General features: G+C 45.4%; 2 protein-coding genes across 4 annotated transcripts in view; one reads left to right on the forward strand and one right to left on the reverse strand.

The window, feature by feature from the left end:
* Positions 1-21593, reverse strand: part of LOC138976479 (inositol hexakisphosphate and diphosphoinositol-pentakisphosphate kinase 2-like) — a 120382-nt gene that overhangs the window by 28459 nt on the left and 70330 nt on the right. For 2 of the 3 annotated variants that reach the window (XM_070349336.1, XM_070349335.1), the window contains exons 21-29: positions 20719-20945; positions 18951-19087; positions 16621-16735; positions 14871-14981; positions 12851-12970; positions 11787-11987; positions 5185-5328; positions 4310-4469; positions 2733-2810 (exon numbers count right to left, since the gene is read on the reverse strand). In XM_070349336.1, coding sequence (XP_070205437.1) covers positions 2733-2810; positions 4310-4469; positions 5185-5328; positions 11787-11987; positions 12851-12970; positions 14871-14981; positions 16621-16735; positions 18951-19087; positions 20719-20945 — 1293 coding nt within the window. Of the gene's footprint in view, positions 1-1240; positions 1310-2732; positions 2811-4309; positions 4470-5184; positions 5329-11786; positions 11988-12850; positions 12971-14870; positions 14982-16620; positions 16736-18950; positions 19088-20718; positions 20946-21593 lie in introns of all 3 variants that reach the window. The other variant, XM_070349334.1, reaches the window with a different exon arrangement.
* On the forward strand, positions 13051-14834 carry LOC138976966 (leucine zipper protein 4-like). The gene is given in 4 exon segments (XM_070349860.1): positions 13051-13056; positions 13182-13453; positions 13537-14031; positions 14033-14834. Coding segments are annotated over 4 exon segments (927 nt in total). The 3' UTR covers positions 14187-14834.

Genomic DNA, 21593 nt, shown 5'->3' on the forward strand with positions numbered 1-21593 from the left:
GTATTTTCAGAAACAATGAGCGTACTCGATCACACCGCATTTGAACACCCATGATTCAAACATGCTTCACACACGTCCGTCGCACCGTTAATAAAGTTTACAAATAACCTACATGTAAAAACAAATTCGTCTTTCAATGTTTACTGACAACAACTAATCATGTGTCAAAATACTGGATCGGCCTCGGGATGCGCTTGTTAAGAAAAGTAGCCTTGGTATTTTTCTCGTCATATTTTGTTCCCACTGAACGTACTGATCGTATTCTAGACAATCATGCGTACAAAATACGGCGAAATCGTTTGGGTTCCCAGGTCTGCTGTACACTTTACAAGAAAGATGTGCTGCTAATTAAAGATGTCATCCTCAATTAATTGATACCATACCATCAATATTCTTCCCCAGGCCCATAATATGTCTAGTCACCATTACTTCATGATTTTATGAATTCATGATTATAAACACGAATGTTTTTCTCCTAGCTTGTACAAGTAAAGATATTAATGCAAATATCAAAAAGAAAGACAGAGATTGAAGAAAAAAAAAGAAAAAGAGTTGAATGTTGAAATGATATCAAATTAGAAATTTCAGGTAAACCAAAGCCAGGCTAGTGGTAGTACTTCAAAATCTTCATCTGCAAAGAGCCAAAATGTCAATTAATTGAAAATTATATAAGAAAAGGAAAGAATTCTAAATTCATATCACAACGACTACCACACAAACAAACTTGCAATTACCCTAAAGAAAAAGAAAGGAATGTTACTGTAACAAATGTTTGGGGTGAAGGAAGTGAGTAGTTAGAATTCCCACTCCATCACAGCACAGAAAAAAAAGAAACGCACGCAAGCACCAATCCACGAACACACCCACAGCAAAGGAGCAAGACGTGTCAATTACTCCCAACCAGACACAACACACTTTGCACGCAAGATTACCGTGGAACCCCCTTTTAAGACCGCCAAAAATCGGAGAAAATCAGGCCAAAAAAAGCGACGGAGTCTTAAAATGGTGTAAATATAAAATCATGTCTTGAACAAAAATCTAAACAAATAAAAAGGTATTAAAAGGGTGTGTGTGTGTGGGGGGGGGGGGGTGTGTCTTAAATTAGGGGTCTTAAATAAGAAGTTCCACTGTACAAAGCCCAGGGTGGGTGCGGCTTTCTTCAGAGAAAACAAAGCGAATGGCGGAAAATTACAGACCAACGGCAAAGAAAAGAAAAAGAAAGAAAGAAAAATAACTGTACATTCGCCGGAAAAAGACTTGCTCCTTGGACCTTGATCGACATGAAAAGGGTAAGAAGCAGAAAGTAGGTCTGAAAAAAACAAAAACCACAGAAACGCATCTGAAAATCAAACCAGAAAGGCGCTGAAAACCAGTTAGTTCTTGTCACTATATACGCACAAACACTGAACATATTCCACAACATCACTGAAACTGAAGTTATGAGTTTTCCGTTGATCTGAATAATAGCAGGGAATAATGCATCCATAAGGCACCTTGTTTTCTCTGTTGAAAAGCTGACACTCACGCTAAACAACGAAGATGAAAAAAAAAAAAAAATAGAAGAAACAGAAGAATACAAACTGAAAACAGATCAAAATATTGCATTGTAATTTTGGGACTACAAAGTACATGTCAATATTTTATCCACGTAGTTCTGATCAGAGAGTCTTATAATAGCTCGGACAGTCACAGAAATCACCAAAACATGGGGACAGTGAATCCGGTTTTAGTAATAACCTAATGTGAGGCTAAAAGAAAAAACCAGTTAGGTTTTCAATAAATTTGGGCATGCCAAGATAGATTAATTGAATGGACAATTTGACTCACATGCCCCATAAACAGTAGAAAAATTCCATCACCAACACAATTGTTAGTGTGTGAGTACACTTCAGAGATGTTAAAGATACCTTCCTTCTTGTGTGAATTATCATAGATCTGCCCAGAATTTAAAATGGGCTAAAGGCATTCTTCCAATTGGACACTTTCCATAAATCAATGATCTGGCTGCAGATTGAAAAGACTTTCCTGAATTAATTTTAGACTGGCATGTGTCAGTTGCAAAATAATTTCAGCAAAAAAAAAAACAAAAAAAAAACAGGCTGCAGATTTGTGTTATGTGTCTTGGTGGAAGAATTATGCTCTCATCACAGTAAAAAGCTTGGATGCGTCTGTCTAGATTTACAAGGTTTTCACAGGAAGGAGAGTACCTTTAAGAAAATGCCACTCTGCACTCAAGAGAGAAGAAAAAGACAAGTAGTCGATCTATGTCCCTGACTAACCTTTGAAGAACTCTAAAGACAAAATAAAACCAAGCATACAGGAATGGCAGCACAATGAATACACCATAGACTCTCCCCTTTTCCCCTCAAGCTATTAAAGTCAATGCCAGTCAAAAAAAAGCACCCCCAAAACAACAAGAATAACAAAACAAAAAAACACCCAACAACAAAATAAAAGAATAAGTTAAAAATTAAAAAAATCACAAAAACGTTGCTGATAGCACACAGAACCTAGACCGTCTTGAGCATTCTACCATTCGTTCTAGCCAAACACGCTTGCATGTGTACCGACTCTTTTTGAACACAACACAAAATGGAAAATATAAGTAAAGCTTACAACACAATGGTCCCAATGTAGATAACTACTGACATCAAGGGCTGTGATTAGAACGACCAAACCATGGGGATAGCATTGTTTTTTTAGTTTGCAATAAAGAAAAATGTTATACTTACTGCTGTCTGTGGCCGGGTCATTTTTGTCCTCGAGACTTCGACTTCGTTTCTCCTCCTGGCTTCCCTTGTTCCCTGCTTCTGGAGAAACACAGCCAGCAAAACAGGACGTTTTGCTCAGGTTTTGAAGTGTTCTTGCCCGCAGAATACTTTTAATCCAACCCTCAATGAACTGTGATTTTTAGACCTCATCCCATGTACCTAAATAATGTATGTGCTCTTGCCAAAATCTAAAAACAAATAGACTGCCAATGTTTTAAAATCAGAATAAAACAAGTCGCGTAAGGCGAAAATACAATATTTAGTCAAGTAGCTGTCGAACTCACAGAATGAAACTGAATGCAACGCAACGCAGCAAGACCGTATACTCGTAGCATCGTCACTCCACCGCCCGTGGCAAAGGCAGTGCCCGTGGAATTGACAAGAAGAGCGGGGTATTCGTTGCGCTGAGAAGGATAGCACGCTTTTCTGTACCTCTCTTCGTTTTAACTTTCTGAGCGTGTTTTTAATCCAAACATATCATATCTATATATTTTTGGAATCAGGAACCGACAAGGAATAAGATGAAAGTGTTTTTAAATTGATTTCGAAAAAAAAATTTTGATAATAATTTTTATATATTTAATTTTCAGAGCTTGTTTTTATTCCGAATATAACATATTTATATGTTTTTGGAATCAGCAAATGATGGAGAATAAGATAAACGTAAATTTGGATCGTTTTATAATTTTTTTTTTTTTTTTACAATTTTCAGATTTTTAATGACCAAAGTCATTAATTAATTTTTAAGCCACCAAGCTGAAATGCAATACCGAAGTCCGGGCTTCGTCGAAGATTACTTGACCAAAATTTCAACCAATTTGGTTGAAAAATGAGGGCGTGACAGTGCCGCCTCAACTTTCACGAAAAGCCGGATATGACGTCATCAAAGACATTTATCAAAAAAATGAAAAAAACGTTCGGGGATTTCATACCCAGGAACTCTCATGCCAAATTTCATAAAGATCGGTCCAGTAGTTTAGTCTGAATCGCTCTACACACACACACACACACACAGACAGACAGACAGACAGACACACGCACATACACCACGACCCTCGTTTCGATTCCCCCTCGATGTTAAAATATTTAGTCAAAACTTGACTAAATATAAAAACAAGAAAGGTGAGTTACTTTTTAATATTTTTTTATTTTACCTTTTACTTGCATAAAACAGCGCCTTTTTTCAGAAATACTTTTACCTACACTCACTTGCACATTTTACAAGGAACAAAATTCACCATGCCGTACATGAACCTCCAATGAAAACCCTCAACACTCACCAGAATTATTGGAGGATGGAACAGTGATGTCGATTGGTGAAGACACCAAATACTGTACTTCGGACCAATGAAATCCCTCAACACTCACATGAATTATTGGAGGATGGAACAGTGATGTTGATTGGTGAGGACACCATATACTGTACTTCGGACCAATGAAAACCCTCAACACTCACCAGAATTATTGGAGGATGGAACAGTGATGTTGATTGGTGAGGACACCATACAGTGCCTCCAATGAAAACCCTCAACACTCACCAGAATTATTGGAGGGTGTAACAGTGATGTCGATTGGCGAGGACACCATGCGAGGATTGCTACCGAGGACCATGGCACTGTCTGATTCTGTCAGCTGGTTTCCTGTTTCTACTGTCTGTGCAAGAGCATCAAGTTTGGCTGGCACAGACAGTCCCTTAGGCTGTGGTGAAGCGAAATCAAAGAAATCATCACAACAAGGGTGAGGAGTGGTGTAAACATGAACAACCTTTCTGTTCACATGTGCAGAGATTTCAAAACCACAAATCTAAGCTTAACACTTTTTCTTTTCATTTTCATTTTCATTACTTTATTGTCCCATCGCTGGGAAATTCGGGTCGCTTCCTCCCAGTGGAAAGCTAGCAGCAACGGAGTCGCGCTACCCAAGTGTCTGCGTGTTTAGGTGTATTCAGCCACCTGCACTTATGGCAGAATGACCAAGGTCTTTTACGTGCCATTGTGATGACACGGGGGTGGGACATGGCTTCCGTCTCTGGGTCTGCACATAAAGTTGACCCGTGTCCGTCCCGGCCCGAATTCGAACCTGTGACCTTTCGATCACAAGTCCAGTGCTCTACCAACTGAGCTACCGGGCCCACCGATTCATAAGCAAGGAAACTCGGACATGAATGTACACTGTCTTACATGCACTTGCTCGAACATGTACCCCCCCCCCCCCCCCTGCCACATGTCAACAGCCTTGCTTAGTGTTTCCCTCACTTTGGACGCTTTCAACATTCTCACACTAGACACCCACGCACCCTTTTTTCTTCCCCCTACAAGAAGCATGGCTGCACTAAAGCAAACCTGCCGGAAGGCCTAACGCTGCTAATTACTAAGACTCTCCTGAGCACGTAAATTCTCTATCTCTGACTTACGATTTCTTCAGTTTTCACCTTCTTGGCTAATGCCGGATCGTTTGCAGCAGCAGTGTTGCCTTCCTCGCCCCAGTCCCACTCAGGGATGTTAGGGTCCGGTGAGCGTGGGCACTCATGCAGTGACTTGCCATGCACTGGGCTCTCCTGTTAGAAAAACACAATGCAAATCAAGTTTAGGGGCTTCTGATAAAGAGAGTATATTTACAGTGTTTCATTTTTGGAAGCAAAATCGAAAATTTTATTGTAAATTTTCATTTAATAAATATACCTACCCGAATCACATGTAGCAGTTTACTCAGTCTAAAGTGCTAGGTCTGAAAAGGCTACCCGTCTAAGGGGAGCAACCCCAACTAAAAAAGTGTAAACGTAGCCATGGTAATGACGACGCACCCAGGGAGTTACCTCCCCTCATGCGTACCGCGTCACTACTGCTACTGACCACGTGACCCCTATCATTCGACTCGAAGAATAACATCTCCAAATCATAAGCGGGGTAGGTGGGAGGGACTACGATATGTGATTCGGGTAGGTATATTTATTAAATGAAAATTTACAATAAAATTTTCGATTAAATTACATATTCCTACTCCGAATCACATGTAGCAGATTACTACAACAAGGCGGTGGGAAAGAAAAAGTTCAAACTCACTCTCAAATCCTTGTCAAGAGCTGACCACCTGCCACCATGGCAGGCAAAGCTCTAGATCCATCCTGGCGAAGAGCCGAGATGTCACGCAGGTAAAAATTCATGAAGACATCCTCGGAACGCCAGTATGCGGTGTGTAGCACCTCCTCCAGTCTTCTTGATCGTAACACGGCCAAGGAAGACGCCCAAGCTCGCGTCTCGTGAGCCCGAGCTGATTCCAGAGGAAGGACAGGCTGTGTCCCTCCTTCGTTATGGCGGCTCCACTCGTAAGCATGCTTAATGAGCGCCGACACCCACCGGGCCAGAGTCGTCTTAGTTATATCCTTATGTCTCTCCGTATTGAGAGAAATAAACAAGAGCTTTTGAGCTGCGGATCTAAGTGACTGAGAACGGGCAAGGTAGATGTGAAGAGCTCTAACAGGGCAATTTACTAAGTCTGGGTCATTCGGAGCCAGAATAGTGGACAACGGCCTGACATGGACCAAAGGAGAAGCTCGCTCGGGAGCCTGGTTTTTCGCAAGAAACTCAGGTCGAAACCGCAAAGTAACGGACCCATCTGATTCAAAGGAAATGTCGTCCGAATTACCGGAAAGAGCGTGGATCTCACTGCCCCTTCGTGCCGATGCGAGCAGCAAAAGGAAAAGGGACTTACGTGTAAGATTCGCAAAACTGGCATCTCTGAGAGGTTCAAAATCCGCTGAGCGCAGAAACTCCATGACCAATAAGAGATCCCACTTAGGAACGGGCGTACGAGTCTTGACGTCAGAAAGGGAAGCGCCCTTGATGACTCCAGCAATCACGCCACTAACATCTATAGAGCGACCTAACTGGCGTAGGGTCGCCGAGATGGCCGATCTTCTTACTTTCAACGAGGCAGCTGAAGCTCCCTGCGAGGACATGAAAGCAAGATGGTTCGCCACGTGCATCGTGCGGGGCGCCGTAGCGTCCAGCTGATGCTCGTGACACCAGGAAACCCAGGCCCTCCAATGTGACTCATATACAGACGAAGTAGATGCTCTGTGCGAGCGTCCTACCAGGTCCATGGTCAGATCTGATGCCCCTTTGCGCCTCAGAGAGGACCGCACAACCTCCACGCGTGAAGTTTGAGCATCTGAGGCTCTGCGTGGAGGCTGCCGGTGTGAGGCTGAATCAGTTCTCCTCGCGTGAGAGCGAGAGGAATGGGAGGGCCCTGGGCGAGTCTCAGTAGGTCCGCAAACCAAGGCTGAGACGGCCAAAGAGGAGCGATCAGCAGGAGGGACGGGCCCTCCTGCTCCGCCTTCCTGATCACTCGCGTGAGCAACTGGAATGGCGGGAACGCATAAGCCTCCAGGCCTGACCAGGAAATATCCATCGCGTTCGTCTCCCACGCCTCGGGGTCCGGGAATGGTGAGACGAACACTGGTAGTCTCTTCGAGAACCTGGTGGCAAGGAGGTCCACCTGAGGTTTCTGCACAAGAGACCAGAGACGGTCCAACGCTCCGTGAGTGATGGTCCACTCTGTTTGAAGCACTCTGTCGGAGCGGCTGAGCGCGTCCGCCAGAGTGTTCAAACTTCCGGGCAGGTACCTGGCCGAAAGCCTGATTTGATGCTCTGAACACCAAATCAGGATCTCGCAGGCCCTGGCCGAAAGCGACGGAGACCGCGACCCTCCCTGCTTGTTGATGTAAGCTGCCACTCTCGTGTTGTCTGTAAACAGACGAACATGCTTGGCCTGAAGGGAGGGCCGAAACTTGTCCAGAGCTAGAGCCACGGCTTCTAGCTCCAGCAAGTTGATGTGCTGCATCCTCTGATCTGCCGACCACAGACCTGACGCAGTCAGCTGGTCTGTGTGAGCCCCCCACCCCACCAAGGACGCGTCCGTGAACAGGTCCAAGTCTGGGGCCGGAAGGGCTATCGGCACGCCCCTGCATACCCACTCCGTGTCCAGCCACGGATGGGTAGCGGATTGGAACCATCCCTGGAGAGGGATGAGGGCATTCCAATCCACCGTGGGAGAGCCCACGAACGGCTTGAGCGCCAGCTGAAAAGGCCGTTTGTGGACCCTCCCCAGGGGAACCAGGAGAGCCATGGACTCCATCTGCCCTAAGATGGAGGCCAAAGTCCGCAGGGAGGCCCTCGGGAGAGGCAAAGTGGAGCGTATGAACGCCTGGAGCTTGTCCACCCTCTTCTGAGAAGGGCGGACAGTCCAAGCCACCGTGTCGAAAGACATTCCCAAGTAGGTGAATGTCTGACACGGTGTGAGCTCCGACTTCGATCGGTTGATCGTGAAGCCAAACATGTTGGCCTCCCGAAGCACCGATTGGGTATCCTGCTCGCACCCTGCCTGACTCTTGACTCAGGATGAGCCAATCGTCCAGGTAGGCACGTAGCCGGACACCCCGTGACCTGACCAGCGCGCAGACCTGTCTCACGACCATGGTGAAGACCCAAGGGGCGAGAGACAGGCCAAAGGGAAGGGCGCGAAACTGGTAAACCTGACCTGCCCACCGGAAACGAAGCCATTTCCGGTCGGCTGGATGCATAAGTATATGAAAATATGCATCCGTCAGGTCGATGGAGGTCGCCCAGTCTCCCGGGCGGAGAGAGTCCCTGACCGACGCTGGCGTCTCCATCTTGAACCGTATCTCCCTCAAGAAGGTATTGAGGAACGATAGGTCCAAGACAGGACGCCATGCCCCTGAGGCTTTGGGGACGGCGAAAAGCCGTCCGTAAAACCCGGGGGATCTGTGGTCGAGGACCCTCTCCACTGCGCCCTTCTGCAGCAGGGAGTCTATTTCCGACCGAAGGACGGAAACGGCTTCCTGAGAGAAGGGAGGCCTGAACGCCGGCGGACGCCTGACCAGAGGAGCCTTGCCATCTTTCCAGAGAAGACGGAAGCCCGACCTCACGACCCCCACGATCCATTGACTCTGTATAGAGACCAGCCAATGGGAAAGAGCCCGAGAAGGGCCCCCCGCCATCACCAGAGTGGAGGGCGGGGTGGGGGGGAGATCGGGAGCACTTCATTGGGGGTGAGGCTTGCTTCCCGAGCCGCCTCTCCCCCTGCCGGAAGACGGTCGTCTTCTCGAGCCCCGAGAAGAAGAACGCCCACGACCCTTGTCTGCCGGTTTGGGAGGGCCAGCAACCTTAGCCTGCTTCGGCTGAGAAGGCTGAGACTGCTTGGATTGCTTAAGGCTGTGCAGGGAGAAGTCAGAAAACTGCTGGTCCCTGTTCGCCTGAATTTCCTGTCTCCGGGCGTCAAAAATGAGATGCCCGAAGAGGGAACCCTCCAAGACCGGTGAGGCACGCAAAGTGTCCTTGGTTGCCTGCTCCGAGAACTGTGAGTGTGCCAGAAAGAGATCCCGACGACACATGACAGAGTGTGCATAGTGCACGGCGGAAAGTCTCTGTTCTTCATTGACCCTCGCAAGAGCGGCCAACAAAGTGGAGACGTCATCCGCATCCTGATCCTCGCTGAGAGAGAAAGGATTCAGCGAATCAGTGAGGGCCCGAGAAAGAGCCCGAATAAGGGTCTCAGCAATGGAGGCAAGCTCCAGCTGCTGACGCCCTGCCTCTTCAGAAGCGATCAGCGTGTTCTCAGACAAGAGCACGCCGTCATCCTTCTTGATAGGCTTGGCCAACAAGGCCATCATCTCCGGAGGAACAGTCAAAGATGAACGCGGGAGAGCGAACGAATCCAACAAGTTCCTGGTAGACTTCTGCAAAACCAAACGTCTATGGGAAGACAGTGCAAATGCAGAAGCCTGAGAAGGCGAAGCCATCCATTGCTGAGCAACCTCCGGAACTGAGCCGTGAGGCACTAGCAGTGGAACCGGAAGTGAAGGAATTCCGCTTCCGGAAGGAGAAGGCTTGGCCAAAACCTGAGAAAGCTGAAAAGCTATGGACGGAGACTCCATAAACCGGAAGTATGAGTCATCCTCCTTCCCAGAGCGAAAATCAGCCATCGCGGACGGAGCAGCCGAAGCGGCAGCCGAAGCGACCGAAGCTCCTTCCGCGAAATATCTCGAAGTGACCTCAGCAGCAGCCTCCAGGGCCACTTTGAGTCTCTCCGGATAACCAACACGTGCAACCTCACTGGCGACGGACTGAAAATCCGAAACATCCTGCGAAGGACCGAAGTCCACGTTGCTGGTAGAAGGGCGGTGAACACCGTAACCGGAAACCGGAAACCCGTCCACACCGACACCATCCGAACTCATGCCCTGACTAGGGTAAGAGTAAGAGGACGGCATGCCCGCAGCCGCCGGAACCGGAACCGCAGTCGAAGCCGCAACCGAAGAAGGAAGCGCTGACTGCCCCGGCCAGGGCTGAGACAACACCTGCCCAAAGGGCTGGTGCTGCCCCCCCGCGACCGCCACCCGAGAGGAAGCGGAAGCGGAAGGAGCAGTAGATCCGGACTGAGCCGGAAAAGTATCAGACGCGACCGCGAAAAGCGGAAGCGCAGACACTGAGGACGGCGGCCGGAAGGCCGAATGCCCGGAGGGCCACGTCCGGTCGACCCCGGAAACGACCCCAGCGGGTGCGTACATCGGGGGACCTATGCTTCCGGCGAGTGCCGGAAGCGCAGCAGACGGAACTGGCTGGTCAACTCCGGAAACGACCCCAGCGGGTGCGTACGTCGGAGGACCTACGCTTCCGGCGAGTGCCGGAAGCGGCGAAGCCTGAACCAAATGCCGCCATTGCTCATGAACACGATGGTCTTCCGCGAAGCCAAAGTGAGAATGAACAGGGGTTTGCGGGTCGTGAACCCGCCGAAAAGGGCTGTCTCCCAGCAGGGAGCGTCCAGCGGTCTCACGAGGACCTACGGACCAGCCCAACTTACTTGAGTCGCCAACCACAGCGGTAGAAGACGCAGAAGTAACAACCCCCGTCAAGGACAGCGTCACAGCCGGAAGCGGGAAGGAAGCCAACGACGGAACAACGGAAGTCGAAGGCTTAGAACGCACCATCTCTTCTCTCACCAACGTGCGAAGCTCGGGCACCAGCGAAGAAAGCAACGAGGAAACCAGAGAGGCCGAATCTGCAAGCGGCAGAGAAGGCGAGCGAGAAGTAACGGTACATGTAGGTTGATTAGACTGCCCAGCAACCGACTGGTCATTCGGGGCAGAAATCGGAACCGTCAACACAGTATTGTTAGCCGCGTCGGAAACAACAACCAAAATAGGCTTAGGGACAGAAGAGGAAGACTTAGGTTTAATTTTTCCCTTCACATCAGCCTTGCCGCGCTTTTTATCCCCGTCAGACATGCTGACGAACAAAATGGCGACAAAATTCCAAAATGGCTACCAAAAAATACGTGACCACACGTGGCCGAAAATTTTCTAGTAGCTACTGAAAAATACGTTCAAACTAGTAAAAGGAACGAGCTCACCAACTACCAGTGCAGCGGGTGAAGAGACGGGTGTGTGGGTGCCGGTGGGTGTCTAAGCAAACACCAAACAGCGAACTTCCACTAGAGCCAAAAAATCCACGACCTGCTCTCAAGAAAGCTGAAGTGTCGAATGATAGGGGTCACGTGGTCAGTAGCAGTAGTGACGCGGTACGCATGAGGGGAGGTAACTCCCTGGGTGCGTCGTCATTACCATGGCTACGTTTACACTTTTTTAGTTGGGGTTGCTCCCCTTAGACGGGTAGCCTTTTCAGACCTAGCACTTTAGACTGAGTAAACTGCTACATGTGATTCGGAGTAGGAATATGTAATTTAATCTTCTAATAATAATAATAATAATGGAAACTTATAGAGCGCTTACCTACATAATACAGGGTAAGTAAAACAAAATCTGAAATGCAGGAAGACTAGCTTCCACAAAAAACGGTCACCAGGTCCAAGTAAAAAGTCAAACAAAAGGGTCTATAACATATACCGATAACTTTACACTGATACAGAACAAAATTATCAAATACTATCCATATCAGACTTCAACTTATCATGCAGACTTCTACAATAATCTGATACCTTTTCTGTAACGGTGATGGACTCGAGCGAATCCGGAGAAGTCTCAGGGGTGGTGACATGTTCAAACATGTCGGACTCGCTGATGTCACCCAGGTCTGAAGAGGGGGCAGCATCCAATCGAAGGTTTCGCTTCGGCAACGGTCCCTGGAACGCTGAGGCCAGCCTTTGAGGTGTTTTCTCCCCGTCAAGTGTGTCAACCCTCTAAAAGAAAACATATTGAAAAAAACATCAAACAGGTATTCTTTGCACGTGCGAATCCTGGCTCTCACAAAAATAAGACACTGTCACACCAACCAGTAAAATCAAGTCTAATTTTTATGCACACCATTTGCAATATATCAATAAAAAGAAAATCGGTCAAACTAAAAATCATTACGAGCAATGACCAGTTGATAATTCCATGTCCTGTATTTTCAGACTTTAACCCAGTAAAATACTGAAAGTTATCAATTAAGGCGATCCTTGAACAAATACTTCAGGTATACAATTAATTGTCACACAAAGGTTGGAATAGAGTCGAAAAGGTGACACTGGATCTTGTATACCAGTGAATTTCAAATCAAATGTGTACTCCACAAATCAAATTATTAATGACTCTGACATCATGACGGAGGATCACTAATAAAAAAACCAAGAAAGGCAAGTTGTTGGAACGTTGTTATTGACAAAAATTACGTTACAGTGACTGTTGTGTAATTTCACTGTAACGTAATTTTGTCAATAACAACATTCCAACAACTTACCTTTCTTGTTTTTTTATTCTGAATTTTGGAACGTTGGCAGTCTCTTTGTTTTTGGATTTGGAGGATCACTCAGTCAAATCCCATTTTCTTAAGTTTTTATCTTTGTAGCTGAAGAGTATACATATAGTTCTCAGGTATGTGACTTCTGTCACAATGGCTGTAACAAGCCTGAAGTCAACAGAGTTCAAACGCATGCTTTCAAATCCAATGCAAGTTGACCGTTTTGTAGTGGCTCCAAGTGGAACATCGAGTGAATAACTTTGAAATTCGAAAGCTAACTGATAATTTTTGATTACTTTCTTCAGCTTTAACGGCACCGACCTGCTGTGAGTGTTTGGGACGGTACCCCATGCCGCGGGGCTCTGTCGGCTCGTCACAAGAAGTGTACGCCCCAGGGCTGAAATGTAGCTCCATGTGGTAACGCTCATCTGAATCTATGTCCTGTGAGCAACGGCAAGTCAAGTTTTCAGTGAGAACAAGAAAAGTTGATGAGAGGGTTAGCTTCTGCAAGCTTTTACTTCATGGAGGTTGCATGTATGTTGACAGTGTCCGTATAGATAAGGAGGAAGAGAACACTTACATGCATGCACTTTGGTAACACGCGCGCACACAATAAAACACACTCACAGAGAACAGAGGCACGGACACACAGAACAGAGGCACGGACACAGAGAACAGAGGCACGGACACAGAGAACAGAGGCACAGACACAGAGAACAGAGGCACGGACACAGAGAACAGAGGCAAGGACACAGAGAACAGAGGCACGGACACACAGAACAGAGGCACAGACACAGATATCAGAGGCACGGACACACAGAACAGAGGCACGGACACAGAGATCAGAGGCACGGACACAGAGATCAGAGGCACGGACACAGAGAACAGAGGCACGGACACACAGAACAGAGGCACGGACACAGAGTACAGAGGCACGGACACACAGAACAGAGGCACAGACACAGAGAACAGAGGCACGGACACAGAGATCAGAGGCACGGACACAGAGAACAGAGGCAAGGACACAGAGAACAGAGGCACGGACACAGAGATCAGAGGCACGGACACAGAGAACAGAGGCATGGACACACAGAACAGAGGCACGGACACACAGAACAGAGGCACGGACACACAGAACAGAGGCACGGACACACAGAACAGAGACACGGACACAGAGAACAGAGGCACGGACACACAGAACAGAGACACGGACACACAGAACAGAGGCACGGACACAGAGAACAGAGGCACGGACACAGAGAACAGAGGCACGAACACAGAGAACAGAGGCACGGACACACAGAACAGAGGCACGGACACACAGAACAGAGGCACGGACACACAGAACAGAGGCACGGACACAGAGAACAGAGGCACGGACACACAGAACAGAGGCACGGACACACAGAACAGAGGCACGGACACACAGAACAGAGGCACGGACACACAGAACAGAGGCACGGACACACAGAACAGAGGCACTGACACACAGAACAGAGGCACAGAACAGAGGCACGGACACAGAGAACAGAGGCAAGGACACACAGAACAGAGGCACGGACACACAGAACAGAGGCACGGACACACAGAAACAGAGATGAAGAGCCTCCTTTCCTTCCCCTTGTATATAGATGAAACAGTTATAGGTACCACATGAAACAGCTAGGTACCACAGACATACCAGATAAAGAATTAGTGGTATTAGTTTGTCTCTCAGTCTCTGTCTTTGTCTCTCCCCGACACACACATTTGCAGAGTCAAGTATTACACAGTGTAAAAGTTTACCGATCATTTAGCAAAGCATACAAATTAAGCTCTTGTTCTATGCTACGTACAGTAAACAGAAAGACAGACATATTTACTGACTCTCTCTTTCTTTGTCTCTCTCGCAATGGAAGTAACTGAGACAGGAACATACACAGAGACAGAGCCAGACACGGACGGACGAACTGACGCACACACACTACTATCTGTTCGTTCATCACAGACTCACTGTTCTCCCCTCTGCCAGCAATTGTGACAATGAGTAGAACGCGGTAACTCACCGTATAAATTATTGTATTTTGATAACAAAAATGACCATAGGAAAATTTAAGTATGGGAAGAAGTTAGACTTACATATTTTATTGGAATTAGAGTTAAACATTAGACAGAAGTTTATGTTTTGTATAATATAAAGTTGATTATGATATACAGAAAAAGACCAAGGAAGAAGGATGCTCCCCGCCTTAAAAAAAAAAATAATTAAAAAAGAAATTCGGGCAAAAAATATGGGTTGAAGCATCCTGCATGCAACTGAGGTAAAAAAAAAAATTTAAAAAAAAACCAACGTTAACCTCACCTTGGAGGGGTCCTCGAAGAGCATGAAGACAATCTGGGACATGTAGTTGAGCTCTGCGGTGGCGTCAAGAAAGCTCAGCGCCCTCTCCCATTGACTTTTGTCCGCACCAGCCTTAAACAACAAACATAATCTCAAATCTCCACAAATCCCTCAAAATGGCTGGGTACAGTGGAACTCCCTTTCAAGACCCAACAATATAATTATATCCCTCCCTTTCAAGACCCAACAATATAATTATAGCCCTCCCTTTCATGACCCAACAATATAATTATATCCCTCCCTTTCAAGACCCAACAATATAATTATATCACTCCCTTCCAAGACCCAACAATATAATTATATCCCTCCCTTCCAAGACCCAACAATATAATTATATCCCTCCCTTCCAAGACCCAACAATATAATTATATCCCTCCCTTTCATGACCCAACAATATAATTATATCCCTCCCTTTCATGACCCAACAATATAATTATATCCCTCCCTTTCATGACCCAACAATATAATTATATCCCTCCCTTTCATGACCCAACAATATAATTATATTCCTCCCTTCTAAGACCCTGTTTTCTCAGACTTTCTGTTCATAACCTTTGTAAATTGACCCCATGTTAACATTCCTTTCGTTATAAAGCCTGATTATTTTCAAAATGTGGAGGTCTTAAAATGGTGTGTTTGTTTGTTTGTTTGTTTGTTTGTTTGTTTGCTTAACACCCAGCCGACCACGAAGGGCCATATCAGGGCGGTGCTGCTTTGACATTTAACGTGCGCCACACACAAGACAGAAGTTGCAGCACAGGCTTCATGTCTCACCCAGTCACATTATTCTGACACCGGACCAACCAGTCCTAGCACCAACTCCATAATGCCAGACGCCAGGAGGAGCAGCCACTAGATTGCCAATTTTAAAGTCTTAGGTATGACCCGGCCGGGGTTCGAACCCACGACCTCCCGATCACAGGGCGGATGCCTTACCACTAGGCCAACCGTGCCGGTTTAAAATGGCGGGTTCCATTGTACTCACTATGAACTTTTACACAAGGAAAGCAAATCAGACCCTGGAAGTGTGCGGAGATCTTTCAAAGCTCTGGATTCACAAACATTCAAGAAAATCTCAATATTATTTTGATTTAATCTACAGCCTCCATTATCACGCAGACCCACTCACCTCAAAGAGGACCCCATAACGCAGCATGTTGAGCATGGAATGGATGTGAGACTCGCTGGTGAAGTAAAGGCGCGTTTTATCACGCAGACCCACTCACCTCAAAGAGGACCCCATAACGCAGCATGTTGAGCATGGAATGGATGTGAGACTCGCTGGTGAAGTAAAGCCGCGTTTTATCACGCAGACCCACTCACCTCAAAGAGGACCCCATAACGCAGCATGTTGAGCATGGAATGGATGTGAGACTCGCTGGTGAAGTAAAGGCGCGTTTTATCACGCAGACCCACTCACCTCAAAGAGGACCCCATAACGCAGCATGTTGAGCATGGAATGGATGTGAGACTCGCTGGTGAAGTAAAGGCGCGTTTTATCACGCAGACCCACTCACCTCAAAGAGGACCCCATAACGCAGCATGTTGAGCATGGAATGGATGTGAGACTCGCTGGTGAAGTAAAGGCGCGTTTTATCACGCAGACCCACTCACCTCAAAGAGGACCCCATAACGCAGCATGTTCAGCATGGAATGGATGTGAGACTCGCTGGTGAAGTAAAGGCGCGTTTTATCACGCAGACCCACTCACCTCAAAGAGGACCCCATAACGCAGCATGTTGAGCATGGAATGGATGTGAGACTCGCTGGTGAAGTAAAGGCGCGTTCGCACAAACCTCTCCGGGGAGGACACACCTTTGGAGTACCTGTCAGGAAGAAAGATATTTTAATGAAATAACCTGACTGCCTGCCATTAGCCTGTTTATTTCTGAAAGCGAAACAATGGTGACTGCGTGCGAGATATTCATCGTGCTTTGTTCTTCGTATCGTCTTCGTCGAATACATGAGTGCAGTATTGTTTGGTCTTTTTATATTTAGTCAAGTTTTGACTAAATATTTTAACATCGAGGGGGAATCGAAACGAGGGTCGTGGTGTATGTGCGTGTGTCTGTGTGTGTCTGTGTGTGTGTGTGTGTGTGTGTGTGTGTGTGTGTAGAGCGATTCAGACGAAACTACTGGACCGATCTTTATGAAATTTGACATGAGAGTTCCTGGGTATGAAATCCCCGAACGTTTTTTTCATTTTTTGGATAAATGTCTTTGATGACGTCATATCCGGCTTTTCGTGAAAGTTGAGGCGGCACTGTCACGCCCTCATTTTTCAACCAAATTGGTTGAAATTTTGGTCAAGTAATCTTCGACGAAGCCCGGACTTCGGTATTGCATTTCAGCTTGGTGGCTTAAAAATTAATTAATGACTTTGGTCATTAAAAATCTGAAAATTGTAACAAAAAATAAAAATTTATAAAACGATCCAAATTTACCTTTATCTTATTCTCCATCATTTTCTGATTCCAAAAACATATACATATGTTATATTCGTATTAAAAACAAGCTCTGAAAATTAAATATATAAAAATTATTATCAAATTTTTTTTTTCGAAATCAATTTAAAAACACTTTCATCTTATTCCTTGTTGGTTCCTGATTCCAAAAACATATAGATATGATATGTTTGGATTAAAAACACGCTCAGAAAGTTAAAACGAAGAGAGGTACAGAAAAGCGTGCTATCCTTCTCAGCGCAACGAATACCCCGCTCTTCTTGTCAATTCCACGGGCACTGCCTTTGCCACGGGCGGTGGAGTGACGATGCTACGAGTATACGGTCTTGCTGCGTTGCGTTGCGTTCAGTTTCATTCTGTGAGTTCGACAGCTACTTGACTAAATATTGTATTTTCGCCTTACGCGACTTGTTATTTCTTTATTTCTGATTTTTAACTTAGCTTTGAAGCACTATTATAAGCGGTAGGCTTATTGTTGTTTTCATATTTATACATTTTATCTACATTTCGTGAATAATTATGTTATCAGAAATTAAACATTAGTTGAGATTCATTTCTGATCCAATCCCTTCAGTGAAACCATCTAAGAATGACATAACTTTGAAGCAAACAGCTGTTTACAGGGTCCCCACTGGTTTTTAGAAACAAAATTCCATGACTTTCCATGAGCCTCAATAACATTTTCCATGACTAGATCCACAGGTCGCCATTTCCGAACACGCAAACTTTTTACGTCTTGTCACTGCCAGTTTTGACACTGGCTTGCTTTGCACTGAATTTGAGTCAGTTTCTACGCAGTGTCTCTTCGACAAGCAAGTCAAGCATTTGCTACGCAGTCAGATTATCGGTAATGTTTGCCGGTCCTGTCGTTTCACTAAACTGGACCAGCCACTGTTTGTATCCATCTGCACTTTCGTAAATTCCGTTTCGTAACCGTCACTGTGACTTGACGAACTGTCATTTTTTTCACCGCGATACACAGTTCATTGCAAAGATCTTCCTTGGTAATTCGTTCCAATTCCGAATACTTTTTGTTGTCAAGAAACAACTCGAAAGAAAGTTTCAAACTCATCATCCTACATCTTGCTTGTCGAAGCGCTAAAGTACTTTATCGATGCAAAAACAAAAGCAGAAAACTTCGACGAAACCGACTCAAATGCAGCGCAGACGACACGACGAGATAACGGAAGGAAGTGAGCCTCGCTTTGGCTCAAGTGCCGTTAAAAATACCGAGGGGGGGGGGGGGGGGGAATGGCGGGGGGGGGGGGGGGGGGGAATGGGGGAATGGCTGGGCGACGAAAATAGCCGCTGGCGTGCTAAAGGTTAATTTTTTTTCTTTCTTATTTTTGTTAAATTCCATGACTTTCCATGACTTGAATTGAAATTCCATGACTTTCCAGGCCTGGAAAATTAAAAATCAAATTCCATGACTTTCCAGGTTTTCCATGACCTGTACGAACCCTGTGTTTATCTGACCCAGAAGTTCTTATAATTACCAACAATAAAAAGAAAGAATATGCCCACCCCTGATGCACTGCACTCTCGGACCTATTTTTATCATGATGCAAATTGTTACCTGGAGTCAAGACGTGTGGTGGAGTCCTCCAGGTTTGGATTGACGACCTGCAGGAAGTCGCTGCGGATCTTGCGCAGGAAAGGCGAGCAGTAGTTCTGGGCTATGTGAAGCTTCTCGTCCACCGTGATCCCGTACTCCTGAACAGACCGACACGGTACGTGAGGTTTCAACACAAAACAACAAAACTCAACACTGTGAACGCCACATTGATGTCAGAGTCCTACAAAATCTCATATTTAGGCAGTTGGCCAAGACTACAAAAGAGTGCAAGGTTGTGTGTGTTCAATCATAAAATATTAGAGAAATTTTAACTAAGTTCGATCGATACATGAATGTTATTTGGTTTTTTTGGCCAAAATGCGACATTTTACAGAGATCTCGACAGTCATTGTTCACCTTGACCACTGGCGCAGTCTTGGAGGAACACTGACTGTCTCGATCTGCGTAAAATGTCATCAGACCTGGGAACCCCTGTTTTGCACTTCGAGTATTCTCAAACAAACTTGGTGTATTTTCAGAAAAATGAGCATAGTGACTCCACACAGCGTTTGAACATCCATGATTATAACATGCCTCACGCGTGTCCGTCACACCGTTAATTAAGTTTAGCTATACATTTAAACCAAATGCTTTTTTCAATGTTTACTGACAAAAACTGTAATCATGTGACAAAATACTGGATTGGCTTCGGCATGTGAAGAGAAGTTGTCTAGGAATTTGTTTTGTCGTATTTTTTTTCCCACTGACCGTACTGATCGTATTCTCGACAATCATGCGTACAAAATACGGCGAAAACATATGGGTTCCCAGGTCTGTGTCATATTTTAAATAAAAAAAATAAAAAAAGGTATGTTGTTGGAACGTTTAATTATTGATAAAACAATACTTTACGTTCAGCGATATTTTGACCCAGTGGTCTTTTAAGTGCACATAACATTTAACAGACATACAAAACACTAATTATACAAAAAACCTTATTTGTCAAAATGTTCAGCCGCTTGCATGAAAGACACAAACGAGGCAATCTTTATGTAATAAAACAAACAATTAACACGTACAGTGGTACCCCCCTTTTAAGACCCCCCTTTTCAGACCTTATTTTTCTAGATTTTCTGTTCATAACATCAGTATATTGCTATTTCATATGTTACGTGGATTTCCATTGGTCAATTGGGCAAAACTGAGCTCATTGTAAAAGTGATATCGACGACATTTCCGTCGATATCAGTTTTGATATCGACGACCTCTTTATTGCTTCCCCACTTCAAAAACAAAAACACCTGAATTTAAAAACAAACAAATATATATATATATGAAAATGTAATGACCCCAGAATTTAGTTGAGCAAGTGACTAAAGACTTTTTGAAAGAAAAGACATTTTGAAATACTGAAAAGTACAAGAAAAGAGTGAACAAAAAGAAATGATAATCAGAGGGAGGGATATGGAACAGCCAAAACTGAGACAAATACTTTTGTAATTTCTTTACAGTGAATACAAAATGTCCAGAGAATTAGCAATGTATCTAACATTGACTGACTGTGTGATGATATCTTCTGCTATTGGTCTGTTTTGACAGTGATATCAAAATCTCGACCTCCTGTCTCGATTTTGATATCACTGTCTCAACAGACCAAAGCAGAAGATATCATCACACAGTCAATATTGGGTAAAATATACCCCCATTTTAAGACTCTCCCCCCCCCCCCCCTTCAAGACCTAATTTTCTCAGATTTTGGGAGGTCTTAATGGGGGTTCCACTGTACTACCTGAGGTATAATGATGTCTGCCAGCGCCTTGGAGCACATGAAGAGCTCGTGGGCACGCTCGTACTGCAGCACCTTCTGGTTGTGCTGCAGGTCGTACTTGATGCAGTCGTAGATGTCCGGGATCTTGCTGATCTCAAACTGACTCGTCTTCATCTGGAAGTCCTTCTCCAGCTTGGACCAGCGACGAATCAGCAGCTCCCATGATTCGCCGTTGTACAGATGCAGATCTGTCGGGTTTCAAGGGGGAAAGAGTGAAAGGATTGCTTGCAACCTGGAAAGCTAGGACTAAAAGTAACCGATATTTGAGACCTAATACTGCATGACCAAGAACAAGAACGACTACAGCGAGAGAAGTGGTCAGGCTGGGAATAATGTCACAGTAAGCATGACACAGTAAGCATGGTACGTTCTGGATCCCCCCCCCACCACCCCCCTCAAATTCTTGGTACGCACAAGTGATTAATGAAAGACAGTTATCTGTAGGACAGTTTGTTGAAATTTGTTGATAAGCTCAGAACACTGATAATGCTCAGAATATCCATAATTAAAAAACAAACCCATGTGAAACTAACACAACACATCTTCGGGAGTTAGCCCCAGGAATAAACTCAAAATATCTCAATAGACAAATTCCGAAAATAACTCCGTTGTGTTTGTATGGGTTGTTGGAGAGTGACCTTTCATTGCAAAACCTCTGACAAACAAAGGATGGACCAACGTGTTTCCCAAATACCCCTCTCGCTAGTGATTGATCAAAGACCCCTCTCGCTAGTGATTGATCAAAGACCCCTCTCACTAGTGATTGATCAAAGACCCCTCTCGCTAGTGATTGATCAAAGACCCCTCTCGCTAGTGATTGATCAAAGACCCCTCTC

This window comes from Littorina saxatilis, linkage group LG9, assembly GCF_037325665.1.
Source record: "Littorina saxatilis isolate snail1 linkage group LG9, US_GU_Lsax_2.0, whole genome shotgun sequence".
Lineage (NCBI taxonomy): Eukaryota > Metazoa > Mollusca > Gastropoda > Littorinimorpha > Littorinidae > Littorina > Littorina saxatilis.